The sequence below is a fragment of the Rhinatrema bivittatum genome, chromosome 12 (genome assembly GCF_901001135.1).
Source record: "Rhinatrema bivittatum chromosome 12, aRhiBiv1.1, whole genome shotgun sequence".
NCBI lineage: Eukaryota > Metazoa > Chordata > Amphibia > Gymnophiona > Rhinatrematidae > Rhinatrema > Rhinatrema bivittatum.
In genome coordinates this window covers 41,641,475-41,656,028 of record NC_042626.1, presented here as the reverse complement: position 1 = coordinate 41,656,028, position 14,554 = coordinate 41,641,475, and the positions used below count along the sequence as shown (strand labels likewise).

The 14,554-nt window shown below is 44.2% G+C and overlaps 1 protein-coding gene across 4 annotated transcripts in view; it reads right to left on the bottom strand.

Moving 5' to 3' along the window:
* ETS1 (ETS proto-oncogene 1, transcription factor) overlaps positions 1 to 14,554 on the bottom strand; it is a 338,616-nt gene that overhangs the window by 190,516 nt on the left and 133,546 nt on the right. For all 4 annotated transcript variants that reach the window (XM_029572461.1, XM_029572460.1, XM_029572467.1 and 1 more), the window contains exon 2: positions 14,276 to 14,356. In XM_029572461.1, coding sequence (XP_029428321.1) covers positions 14,276 to 14,356 — 81 coding nt within the window. The remainder of the gene's footprint in view (positions 1 to 14,275; positions 14,357 to 14,554) is intronic.

Sequence of the window (14,554 nt, the reverse complement as noted above, 5' to 3'; positions counted from 1 at the left end):
GCAACTCTGCTCCTTACCTTCTCCTGCATCTGCCCTCACAGATATGTGTGTGTGTGTGTGTGGGGGGGGGGGGGGGGCATACTCCCTCCTCACCCTCTCTTTCTCTCTCCTCCCTCGCCTTCATCCCCCTTTTCCTTTCCTTCTTCCCTCCCCACTCACCCCCCTTCCCTCTCATTCATTCCCCTTCCTTTCACTCTCACTCAATCCCCCACCAGCAGCTCTCTCAATCTCTGCAGGTCCCTCCAGCTCCTTTACAGCTGGTGGGGGGGGGGGGGGTCTGGCCTCCCAGCCAGAAGCTCTTTTGATCTACGCAGGTCCAGCCAGCTCCTCTACTACAAGGGGGGCCTGGGAAACCCAACCAGCCTGTCACTGTCACCACTTATCATATTTCACTTCTGGTGCCTGGAAAACCCTACTAGCTTTTCTGCCACCGCCATACATTGGAAAAAAAAAAAAAAAAAAGAAGCCATCTTCCACGGGCCAGAACCATCTGCCGGGGGAGGGGGGTTATCACATCTGACCCACTGCCATAGTTTGGGGACCCCTGAAATAGAGCATAATGACCTGTCTGCCTGCATCAGGACACTTTCATTGGTTACCTGATCTCTGAAGGCCTTTAAAATGTACATTACAGCCTGAAATTCCCAGAAGTTGAAGTGATGACACCATTCCTGAACCAACTAAGGATCCAGGTGATACTCTTAAATATAAACTCAATGTAATCTGATTGGGAAGAATTTGAAAGGGCAATCCTTTGGCCAGATTGTAATGGGACAACAATCTCTGAGCAGATCCATGTTTTGGGTGCACTCCTGAAGTTTATGGGCGGTTTGATTCCACTGGGACTTCAAAAGGTCTGTTGGACTCCTACCTCTCTCCCACCCATCCCTAGCTCATCCTTTAATTTATAGGCAGGTGTCACACACTTAAGTTAAAAGGCAGATTTTTTTTTTTTTTTTTTTTAACTGAGAAATTCCCCTCACCTTATCAAGAGTTTGATCATTCTCGTGTAGGTCACTACCAGATATATAAGACCCAATTTTAAAAGGGCTGCGCACGTGGTGGGCAGGCCTTGCGCTTGCCACGCACATTTTACAACAGGCCCGGCCACACACGTAATCCCTTTACGTGCAGAAGTGCCGGGACCTGCAAAAAGGGGTGGGTCGGGGGCGTGGTCGAGCCAGGTCAGCACCATTATCCACTGTCCCAGGGAAGCGCACACTGTAACCCGGTATCAGGACAGTTGCTGCAGTGACCAAACTAGGAATAGTGGGAGAGGGCATCTATTAAAATGGGTGAGAAATCTATAGGTAGTAGCACCAGCAAATGAAGGATCATGGCACAACAATCCAGCACTGGTTCTGATTGAGCTGGAAGAGAAAAGAGAAACTACTTGGCCAAAAAAAAAAAAAAAAAGACTGATAAATTAAAAGATAAAGCAACAAAATCAGAGGCAGTCATTGAGAAGAACTATTTTCCATTAAAAGGTCAGCCATCCGTTGTGATTCAGTTAATTTCTGCTGGTTGGAATCTTGTGAAATTTTAATGAAATTTTAAGTTGCTTTCATGTAGTGTACATTTAGGCCTGACTTTCTCAAAGGTCCTCCATCCTCTTTATTTTTATTTATTTATTTTATTTTAAAAGTTTTTATATACCGCGAAATGGTCAGGGTCTGGCCGTCTAGGCGGTTTACAGTACAACATACATAGTTTAAAAACAAACAGTATGCATTCTTTTATATAAAAGTAGTAAAAATTAATAATATGTGCCCTATAACAATACAATTTTAACAAAAATAGGTTCTTCCTAACTTGAGAATTTTAATGTAAATATGGTAGTGAGGCAATTTTGACATATTGTAGTGAGGTATTTTCAATCAAAAATTGACATATAGCTGATGATAAAGAAAAGCAATTATTAACAATTGATATATAATTAACTAGGGTTATATAAACTGAATTAATTAATTTAGCTGGGGTTGTAAGCACACTTAAAAAGATATGTTTTTAAGTGTTTTTTAAAATCTCCTGTGTTTTCTATTAGCCTAATATTTTCTGGAATAGAGTTGCAGAGGCGAGGGCCTGCAACTGAAAAGGCCTGTTCCCGTGTCATGTCCAGTCTTGCATTTTTTATTGAGGGTACTTCTAAAATGCACTTGTCCATGAAACGTAATTGTCTTGAAGGCTTATATATCCTGAGTAGAGAACAAAGCCATATGGAATTTGTGTTGTATAATAGATTATTAGTTATTGTAAGGATTTTGTAAGAAATACGGTAAGATATCAGAAGCCAATGAAGTTGTTGAAGAATTGGTGATATATGATCTCTATGGGTTAAGTTATATTTTGGATGCATAGGCTCTTCTTAGTGTTTGGGTAATTGCCAGGTTCTTGTGGCCTGGTTTTGGCCTCTGTTGGAAACAGGATGCTGGGCTTGATGGACCCTTGGTCTGACCCAGCATGGCAATTTCTTATGTTCTTATGATGAGTTGTAATCAGCAGAACCAGAGTTCACGAGTTGAGGCTCCAGGGAGGAAGACTAAGAACCAATGTCAGGAAGTATTTCTTCACGGAAAGGGTGGTGGATGCCTGGAATGCCCTTCCGGAGGAAATGGTGAAGTCTAAAACTGTGAAGGACTTCAAAGGGGCGTGGGATAAACACTGTGGATCCATCAAGTCTCGAGGACGTGAATAAAGAGGAGGCAGCAAAACACTGCACGGAGCGGCAGTAGCCACAGAGGCATTCACGGAGCGGGATGCCAGTGGTTGGTGTTCCACCTTCACGGAGCAGAAGGATGGAGGGCTGCCATCTCAAAAAAAAAAAAAAAAACCAGGGGTGGGTAAGAGTATGGGGCAGGGGTGTGGCCTGCTTGTTTGCAGCGGTTGCTACCCCTAATTGAGCTGGATGTTCACTTGGATGCAGATCCGGCACTGCTGTCTACATTGGTGGTGGGGTGGAGGGGAATTAGGGCTGGAGGGTACTGGAAGCCAATAGTAACAGGAGGGAGAGAGAAAAAGGGGGGGAAAAAAAAAGGATAAAGTGCGTAGCTTGCTGGGCAGACTGGATGGGCCATTTGGTCTTCTTCTGCCGTCATTTCTATGTTTCTATAATGGTCGAATGGTGGTGTTGGGCAAGCCCAAATACAGAGCATTACAGTAATCTAAACTTGATAGTATTAATGCCTGAACTACAGATTGAAAATCGGAGGAAAATAGTAAAGGTTTCAGTTTTTTTGTAGCATGTTGAGCTTGTAAAATGATTTTTTCCCTAATGAGGATATGTTACTTGTCATTGCTAATTTGGAGTCAATAATGGTCCCTAAGTTTTTGCAAGAGGTTTTATAGGTATTGGCTGATCTTCAAAAGTAAAATTATTTGGAGGTTGAAATATAGAGTCAGGAACAGATAAGAAGATGAACTCTGTTTTTGAGGTGTTTAATTCAGTCTATTATGTGACATCCATATCTTTATTGATGAGAGATATAAATGCAAAAGTGAAAAGGTTTGTGTCCAAGAATAAGTATAAGGAACTATGAATTGTATGTCATCTGTGTAAATTTTAAACGTCAGTCCTAGTATTTCTCCACAAATTTGCTTATGGCATTGCCCTTTCTGCTCTTCCTTCCCCTGCCCCTTATCCCAAAATCCTCCAGACATGAGAACTAACCTGAAGCAGTGCAAACCTGCTAAAAAGGTCTGAGGCAAGGGAAACAAGAGGACAGGGAAATGGGAGGCCAGAGACAAAAAAGTAGTACCTACTGGGTACTGTGAAGTCCCATAGCAAGGTATTTAAACAGCAGCTACTCAAGATAAGAGAGCCAGAGCTGTTTACATGATTGTGTCATAAAATCAGCTCAGAGTTGGCAGTATGATATCCATCAATAACCCCAAACCTTTGATCCGGGAGGCCTGCAAATTGTTTCTGGCATGCACTGGATGGAAGGAGCTCCTGGTCAGTTCCCACCTGCTGGTTCTTTCTGATAGGACAGCAAGCAATAGCTCTTCCCCCTTTGTCTGGCAGGCAGTAAATTATCAGGTCAGATACCAGAAGGGTTCAGATGTGGCTCTGGCAAGAGAGGGGTAAATTCCTCTTGGGAGAGATAGGCATGGTAGCTTAGCAGCAAGCACTCTGCACCATCTTGTGGAAAACCAGGGTTTGATTTCCAAGCCCAGCTTTTGTTTCCTGAACTAATCAAGGCTTGGGATACTGCCCAGGCATTGGTCACAGCCACAGAGGCAGGGTTCCCAAACCTGTCCTGGGGACCCCACAGTCAGTCGGGTTTTCAGGATCTCCACAATGAATACGCATGAGATAAAATTTGCATATATTCAGACTCCATGATATGCAAATTTATGTCATGCATATTCATTGTGAATATCTTGGAAACCTGACTGGCTGTGCGGTCCTAGGACAGATTTGGGAAGCCCTGTGCTAAGGTGTAAGCCCAGACATTATTCAATAGTGACTTCTACTGGCTGGGACTAGAATGCACACATACTGGGTTCCCAAGATAGCCATGGTCTGTTGCTCTTAGCTCAAAACTGTCACTGCAATGGCTGAGCTACTGAAGGTTATAAAAATAGGAGATAAACCTGGGTAGTTGTGAATGAAGGCTCATGGCACTGATGCTCAACAGAGATCAGTTCTGATTGAGCTGGAAGCCCAAAGGTGCAGGAGGAAACTTCCAGGCCAAAAATAGTGTTACCAGTTATCCATGTGCCTCTATCTATTTGCAGATCAATCCAAGGATATCTATCAACTTCTCTTGCCTTTCCTAATTCAAGTCCTCCCTTTCTCAAGACACTTCCCCCTCCATTCAACCTCTCCTCCTCTGCAAGATACATTTGGTAAGGCACCTATGACCCACTTAAGAGCTACAACAAAATCACATGACTTATTACAAAATAAAAAGTGGATGGAGGAACCTCTTTAGGTTCCCTGCTCGTCATTGTGTCTGAATTACAAAGGACATGATTTTGAGTAAGGAGTATGTGGCATGTTCCATTTGTAAGAACATCCCTTTCAACTTGTGCCAAAGTGGAATGTGACTGTCGGGGGCTAAAAAGACTCCTAGAGGCTTCAGTTCTGCAGAATGAAGGAGCAGCTTGCTGAGCTCCCTTCCAAGAAGTGCCTTCCACCTGGTGTCACCTTAAGCAATGACCATGCCCGGGGCCTGTGAATGCCAACTCTGCAGCATCCCTAGCCCTAACTGATCCGGGGAGCAGACGATTCGACTTGGGGATTGAACTGGGCCAGCTTCTCTATACCTTTTAGGTCACTCCTTGTACCTGAAATCCTGTTTCAGCACTTCTGCAGCACAGACTCCTCTCTAAGTACCATGAAAGTATAGCTCCACTTTTAGCAGCACAATTATCAGCAAGCAGCACTCACTATATATATATAGAACCGACTATCACTGTTGCCTTATGCTTCTATGGGCCACAATGTAAGGCCCACCATCTTCCCATCACGCTGCTATCATGCAGCTCTGTTGCCAGCTGTTCTCCCAGATCTCTGCGTCACTGACTCGGGTATCTGGGACAGAGATTCTTTGGCTCAGGGCCCCAGACTTGGGTCCCAGTGCTAAGCCTGGTTTTTTTTAATGTTTGTAAAGTAAATTTAACTCCTGGGCTAGAAGTGGAGTAAAGTGAACTCATATTTCTCAGGTTAGTGTTAATGGATCACATTTGCACAGCATCATAGACGACTAGCACAAGCCTCAGAAATGTGAGTTCACTTTACTCCACCTATGATCAAGGAGGAAAATGTATAAGCCTTAAGAAAACAGCCTTCAGGCTTTTATCACACCTTCCTCCATTGGTGAATAGCAGCTAATGTCTTCATTAACATAGGATTCACATGGATGAGTGCCAATTTGTGTGCACATTTTTCATGCACTAAAATCCTTATTGAAAATGAATAAAGTTACACCTACTCTTGGATTCAGGTACCACCAGCCTACAGTTCCTGAGCAAGGTTGAGGAAGTTGGTTGCAGTCTACTCCTTGGCTGCTGGGTGGTTTTCTGGATTGTTTGGGGGATTTTTAAAAACTTTTATTATTTATAATTTTCCAAAATTACAAAGAACAAATCTTTGCACAGAAACTAAGGGGCGGATTTTCAGAGCCCTGCTCGCCTAAATCCGCCCAAATCCGGGCGGATTTAGGCGAGCAGGGCCCTGCGCGCCGGTGAGCCTATTTTACATAGGCCTACCGGCGCGCGCAGAGCCCCGGCACTCGCGTAAGTCCCGGGGTTTTCGGAGGGGGGCGTGGCGGGGGCGGGACCGAGCGCAGCGGCATTTTCGGGGCGTGTCGGCAGCGTTTTGGGGGCGGGTACGCGGGCGTGGCTACGGCCCGGGGCGGTCCGGGAGCGTGGCCGCGCCCTCTGTACCCAACCCCAGGTCGCGTCCCGGCGCGCAAGAGGCCCGCTGGCGCGCGGGGATTTACGCCTCCCTCCGGGAGGCGTAAATCCCCCGACAAAGGTAAGGGGGGGGCTTAGACAGGGCCGGGTGGGTGGGTTAGGTAGGGGAAGGGAGGGGAAGGTGAGGGGAGGGCAAAAGGAAGTTCCCTCCGAGGCCGCTCCGATTTTGGAGCGGCCTCGGAGGGAACGGGGGTAGGCTGCGCGGCTCGGCGCGCGCCGGCTATACAAAATCAATAGCCTTGCGCGCGCCGATCCAGGTTTTTAGCAGATACGCGCGGCTCCGTGCGTATCTACTAAAATCCAGCTTACTTTTGCTTGCGCCTGATGCGCCAGCAAAAGTAGGCCAATTCGCGCTATTTGAAAATCTACCCCTAAGAGTTTAACAAAAAATAAAAGAGAAAACATATATCAATCAGCATAATCAACTAAAATATAATACCCTCTGAATTTAGACCTTCCAACCATATGGAGGGGAGGAAAGAAACAAGGAGATGCAAAATAGAAAAAGAGAGAAAACTGCTAGGTAATTACTAGACTAATATGACCTAACCCAATTTCTCACATAGGAAAGTCACAGCTTATATCAAGGAGGCAGTGGGGAAATTACCATTTTGTTCGCATCAATAAAGGATTTAAGCTGTTCTGGAACAGAAAATATATAAAAATTGTTTCCAAATTTTATAACACACTTACAGGGATATCAGAGTATATAAAAGATGCCCCCAAACCCTGGACCTCCAAACGTAAAGCCAAGGAATTCCTATGTCTTTCTTGAGTTACTCTAGCCAGGTCAGGATATATCCTGACCCGGTGTCCCCAAAAAATCCATTGGCATATCTTTGAAGTAACTTCTCATAATGAAAGACACATCATGCTCACTGACAGGCCGATACAGTACACTGGATGCGCGTTTTCCCTTACCCCTTATTCAGTAAGGGGCCGAAAACGCGTGTCCAATCCGCCGAACCTAATAGCGCCCGCAACATGCAAATGCATGTTGATGACCCTATTAGGTATCCCCGCGCGATACAGAAAGTAAAATGTGCAGCCAAGCCCCACATTTTACTTTCAGAAATTAGCACCTACCCAAAGGTAGGCGCTAATTTATTTGGGCACCAGGAAAGTGCACAGAAAAGCAGTAAAAACTGCTTTTCTGTGCACTTCCGACTTTAAATAAATAAATAAATAAATAAATATTAAGGTATTTATATACCGCTTTTTAAAATAAAATTTTATCAAAACGGTTTACAATAGTTTAAAATAAAATGAAAAATAAAATGCAAGTTAAATAAAATAAAAATACATAAATTTAGTTAAATAGCTAGGTAATTACTAGCTTAAAATAAAATTGTTAATTAAAAATGAAACAATAATAATAATAATAGAAGCGTGCCATGGTAAACAGAATAGGAGAAGCAAAAAGGCGAAAGGGGGGGAGGGAAGAAGTGGTGAGTTATCAGATAAATATATCCCAGAAAATGAAGGGAGTGAAAAAAAAGATTGAGTGAAAAATTGAGGTAATATGTGTCAAGTGAGCAGAATTGGAGTAATATGAGTCAGATGGATGAGGTTGAAGAGGTGGGCACTTCAGATTTGTTGACAGTATACTTAGAGGAGTTATTAAATGCATGTTGAAAAAAGTAAGTTTTCAGAGCTTTTTTGAATTGATGAGGGTTTGATATTAGACGGAGAGGGTTGGGTAAAGAGTTCCAAAGAGAAGGTCCTGCAACTGAAAATGCTCTTTTTCTGGTTATGTCTAATCTGGCCTGTCGTGGGGATGGAATGTCTAGGAGATTTTGAGTAAGTGATCTTAGATGTCGGGTGGGTTTGTAGATACGAAGTAAGGTGCATAGCCAGGTGGAGGAAGAATTGTAGATTAAGCTGTGAATGATTGAGAGTATTTTGTACTTTATCCTGTATTTTATGGGGAGCCAGTGAAAAGATTGTAAAATAGGGGTTATATGATTGCGAATAGGGGTACCAGATAATAAGCGAGCTGCACTATTTTGGACTAGTTGTAATGGGTGAATTGATGAATCGGGTAAACCTAGGTAGAGTGCATTACAATAGTCTAAACCAGAGAAGATAAGAGATTGAAGGACAGTTCTGAAATCACGATAGAAAAGAAGAGGGCGAAGTCGTTTCAAAAGTTGTAATTTGTAAAATGATTTCTTTGTTAGGGAGGAGATTTGTTGTTTCATGGATAGATCTGTATTTATAGTTACACCTAGATTTATGGCATGACAAGTTATTGGGATAGTTGTGCCGTTGAAAGTAAAGTGAGATGGAGGGCCTATGGAAGTATCTGAAATAGATGTTAAGTGTACTAGTTCGGTTTTTGATGGGTTGAGTTTCAGACGGTTATGGGATAGCCAAGAGTTAATAGTAGATAGATAGAGTGAGACTAATGATAAAGTATCGAACCAGGAAGTTTTGTAGGGGACAAGAAATTGAATATCGTCTGCATAGATTTTAAATTGTAAGTTGAGTGAGGATAGGATATGACAGAGCGGAAGAAGATATATGTTGAATAGTATGGGGGATAATGATGATCCTTGGGGAACGCCAGATGGAATTGTGTAATGAGTAGAAGATTGGTGATTGATATTGACTTGCTGAGGGCGGTCTGTAAGAAAAGATGAAAACCAATTTAGTACTGTGCCAGTAATGCCTATTGCTTGTAAACCTGAAATGAGGATTTGGTGATCAACCGTATCAAACGCTGCTGAAATATCTAAGAATACTATGATATAGTCTGTATATGAATCAAATGCCCGGAATAATGTATCATGGCAATATTAAATTGGAGGCCCTGAAACTTTACAAAAGTAAAAAAAAAAAAAAAATTTGAAGTCGGCCAGCGGCTGTTGGGTCGAAAACCGGATGCTCAATTTTGCTGGCGTCTGGTTTCCGAGCCCGTGGCTATCAGCGGGCTCGCGAACTGATGCCGGCAAAATTGAGCGTCGGCTGTCAAACCCGCTGACAGCCGCTGCTCCGGTCCAAAAGGAGGCGCTAGGGACGCGCTAGTGTCCCTAGCGCCTCCTTTTGCCCGTTTTTACTGCCGGGCCTCATTTCAATACAGAATCGCGCGCACAGGAGAGCGGGCGCTTGCCCGCTTTCCCATGACTTTTACTGAATCGGCCTTGCCACCTCTGGGGTGGCAAGTCCAGCAACCAGTTTTGATTCCAGACCTGTTACAGGAGAGCGGGAAAAGAAACAATTATATCCTTGTACAAGCAGAGCTGGGTAAACTGACTCTAAAAGAGGTAAGGTGATTTTACTGAATCGGCCTGTGAGAAAATAAACTAATAGCATGGCCCTCTCAGTTATCTCAATAGAAGTGGATTCAAGTAATTGAGTTAAATTGGACAAATCCAAAGATGCTTGAGGGGCATCCCCCAGGCTAGGAATTTTCTTAAATGGGAGAAAGTATATTCTGTTAAACGATAGGTATAGACTCAACCGGAAGATGTAATATGTCCAAAAAGAACGTCCTAAGATTCGTTTGGGATAATCCACCCATTACTCTGGGGAAAATTAGCGAATTGCAAATTGTGAGATCTCAAACAATTTTCGCACAGTTCCACTCTGCGAGATATGACCCCGTGCTCTTGAATCACAGTAGCATTCATAGACTCCAATGTAGAAACAGCAGCTTCTAAGACACCAATTTTCTCTGAATGTTCCAGTGCTGTTCTCTGCTGAACCTGAGCAATTCCTGAGATAGAGAGAGTCCACCTTAGCATAGCATTCAGAAGAAAAGGAGGAAAGACTAACAATCAAGACCCAAAATGCATCCAAAGTAACAACAGCTGCTTCGGGAGGGGGAAGATAATCTTCTTGCCCGCCCCAAGCTGACTCACTAGAAGCCGCAAAAACACCAGCAACCAGCTCAACATTGAGGCTTTTCACCCCTGGAGAGAGTCCAAAACAGGAGAGTGCCTGCTCCGATGTGCGCAAAACCTGGATGTCCCCTTCGCTGCAAGATCTCCAACACGGCACCTTTCTCCATCAAAACGCTCCCGATGAGATCATCGAGCACCTTCCCTAAATCCAGTTTTAGCAGTTCATGCTTTTCACTGCTACATGAAATATAAAAAGGAAGAGGGGTTACACTCTCCCAATGATGTGCATTGGAAAAAGCCAAAAAAAGTTTCTGAGGGTTAAAGTAGAACAATGGGTGTAGGAGGAGAATGGCAAAATATAAGAAATTATTCTCATGCTTGCTTTCATTCAACTCAGCCAAAGGCTAGTATAGTTACATTTCCTCAGCAGTTATTTTAGAGTCCGGGCAAAAAAAAAAAAAAAAAAAAAAAGATTATAATGTCATGTCTCTTATTCACTATTGGGAATCAGCAGTCTTTACACTATGCGCTGTATATCTCAAGAGTTCAATAAAAGAACTGCAAAGCAGCAGACAGATACCTCTAGGCTACTGCCACATACAGATAAACCAAATAATTTATTAGTTATGCCTATTAGGGATGTGAATCGTTTTTGACGATTTAAAATATCGTCCGATATATTTTAAATCGTCAAAAATCGTTAGAGGCGCGATACAATAGGAATTCCCCCGATTTATCGTCAAAAATCATAAATCGGGGGAGGGGGGAGGGGGGAGGGGAAGGGGGAGGGCGGGAAAACCGGCACACTAAAACAACCTTAAAACCCGCCCCGACCCTTTAAAATAAATCCCCCACCCTCCCGAACCCCCCCAAAATGTTTTAAATTACCTGGGGTCCAGTGGGGGGGTCCCGGTGTGATCTTCTACTCTCGGGCCACGGCTGCGTTAATGACAGGGCAAAGGTAGCGCCGGCGCCATTTTGGTTCCTGTCCCCCGACGTCACGAGCGCAGGAGATCGCTCCCGGACCCCCGCTGGACGCCCAGGGACTTTTGGCCAGCTTGGGGGGGGCCTCCTGACCCCAAGACTTGCCAAAAGTCCAGCGGGGGTCCAGGAGCGACCTCCTGCACTCGGGCCATATTGCAAAATGGCGCCGGCTGTATGGCTGTATTGCAAAATGGCCCGAGTGCAGGAGGTCGCTCCCGGACCCCTGCTAGACTTTTGGCAAGTCTTGTGGGGGTCAGGAGGCCCCCCCAAGCTGGCCAAAAGTCCCTGGGGGTCCAGCGGGGGTCCGGGAGCGATCTCCTGCGCTCATGACGTCGGGGGACAGGAACCAAAATGGCGCCGATGCTACCTTTGCCCTGTCATGACAGGGCAAAGGTAGCGCCGGCGCAATTTCTATTAACGCAGCCGTGGCCCGAGAGTGGAAGATCACACCGGGACCCCCCCTACTGGACCCCAGGTAATTTAAAACATTTTGAGGGAGTTCGGGAGGGTGGGGGATTTATTTTAAAGGGTCAGGGTGGGTTTTAGGGTTGTTTTAGTGTGCCGGTTTTCCCACCCTCCCCCGATTTACGATTTAAACGATTTAAAAAAAACAAAACAAAACCGCGACGATCAGATTCCCTCCCCCCCCAGCCAAAATTGATCGTTAAGACGATCGAACACACGATTCACATCTCTAATGCCTATTTCCATCCCTACCTTAAAAGAAAAAGGTCTTTCAGGCTGCAATGCATGAAAATAAAATTCCTGGCCTTCCCAGAAGGTCCCTGATTTGATCCTGGCTCAGCTGGGACCAGGAATCTGCGGAGATCATGTTCACAACCCCTGGTGAGTAAACAATTGTAATCATTGCTCAAGTGTGACACCTATTTGGCAGGTTCAGGACTTATGATTGCAGGGATCTGGAAAGAGTCCTAATGCAAGGCCCCTGGCCCCCTGATCTCTTCAGAGACCAACTTGGGTACACCAGAGGGATATAAAATAGGAGACAAATCACTAGGTATTTGATATTGGGGGGCTAGTGCGCCAAATCCCAGCCCTGGTTCCGAATAAGCTGAAAGTAAAAAGTCACAGGAGGAAACTGCCAGGTCAAAAAAAAAAAAAAAAAAAGATGAGAAAACTCCTACCTCTGTTTTGGATCTTACAAGTATTTGCATAATACTCCGATGCCTTGCTTGACAAACAAGATCTATAGGGGTACATTTTCATTATGGCACATAACAGTCAATGTTCACATGTACATTGCATCCTGCACAAACCCAACTGATTTTCAAATACAAGGTACGTTACGTCTGAAAATTGACTTGAAATGGGGATAAATGTCCATGAGGATGCAAACCCATTCTTTTTAAGAATTGCTTAAACTACATGTATTAGCAGCATTTTTTCATTTTTGAAATTGAAATGTACACATGTACTTTCCAAAACACAACTCTAAAATGCTTTGTTCCCCAGAACCCTCTTTTCTGTGTACTTTCTGGCTTCAAAAATTCCCCTTACCTAGGAATGGCTAACATAGGCAGGTTATTTCTATTTTTGCTTGCATAAAAGGCACAGATAGTTTTCAAAAATTGACTCCATAATTTAAAGAGAAATTCAGTGGAGGCCATGGGACATTAGGAGAGAAGAGCAGCCATCTTAAACAGTCAGGTTCCCATAATGCATTGCAAATGATGATGTCACATAGTATAGCACTGAAGGCAGCAGATGAAGAACGTCAGACACAGGAAGTCCAGATGACAGAAAGAGCCAGATTTAAGTTCTGAGCAAAAAGCCTGCAAATCAGTTTGATTGCCTAATTTTGAAACAGCAAATCTTGCATCAAAGCTTTAATTTCCTGTAACTTCTGGAAAGACAATAGCCCTATGGAAAAATTAATTCTGTAAGTCAGATCCTGTGCATGAACTGCTGTGGGACTTTTACCCCTGCCGCCCCTCTCCCGCCCCCACCCACCATGACTAACTTTAAGGACCAAGACAAGATACAGCTGGAATTGACAAACTGCTGGGCAGCGAGAGTCATAAAATACAGCCCTCCACCCCTCTGGGTCTGTAGAGTGTGGGGGTCCTATGGAAGACAATGTTATTAGAAATGTGCTGATGCTGACGCAGTATCCTGACATAACAGGAAAAGGAGCTTCCTTTCCAGGGTCAGCATCTGCCAGGCAGGCTGTTACTACTTCTTCCAGGTCACAGAACTCACGTCTGCCAGAGTTCAACCTTCTATAAACCAGGCTGAATCCTAAAACACAAAAGCTCTCTTGTTGCTGACAGATGGGCCAGAGCTGACAAGGGTAAAAATAAGAATCATACATCCTACATAAAATATATGTGTTTGAGATGAGCGACCCATCGGGCAAGAGCAGAACAAATTCACCAGCCTCTGATATGCTCAAAACAGAGGAGCAGGAACATGGTTTTCAGAAATATTGAACGTCAAACCTTGTAAAGAATTCCAGAAACAGATACCCTTCTTTTATCCACAAGCAGCCACATTAATGCAGTGGTAATGTGCTCTTCCCTAAACACAGTGCCACACCACAGAACAGGTAAAGCACAAGCAGCATCATTTTAAGCTTCCTTCACACACAAACATTGCCCCACCACAGAACAGGTCAGCCTTAGTAGAAGATCAAATCATTTTCCTTCTCCTCTCACTAAACCTTCCTAAGAGTTTCCAGATTTTGGCAGAAAGCATACATGCAGCCACCTCTGGGGTGGCAAGTCCAGTAACCAGTTTTGGTTCCAGACCTGTTACAGGAGAGCGGGAAAAGGCACAATTATATCCTCGAACAAGCAGAGCTGGGTAAAGTGACTCTAAAAGAGGTAAGGTGATTTTCCCCCAAGGTAAGTGGGATAGCTGTATTTGAGGTTTTGAGCCCTGCAAGTGCTTTTGAGTCACAGGTCAACATTCTGACCTTCTCTCATCAATACTAGGCTCCAGTACCTAACTATTTAATCCTGTCAGTTCTGAAGATCTGGAAAAAAAACAAAACAAAAAAAACTCACCACAACTCCAGGATGGGCCAACGGGTAGAGCGCCGAGTTGCCCGACGCTGTATCAACATAATAGCTCATCATCGCCGCAGTCTGCAGGGGAAAAAAAAAACATTTGTTAGAAGAAATGACCTGTAGCAGATAGTGCTATAAAAAAAAAGTATCCATACAGAGGGCTTCTGCTGCCTAAGCCAAGACTACCTGGGCTGGATAACAGCAGGAACGTGCAAGGATATCATGTGCCAGATGTTTTGAATAGGGTTGCTACCTCACTCAGGTCATCCTGAAGCT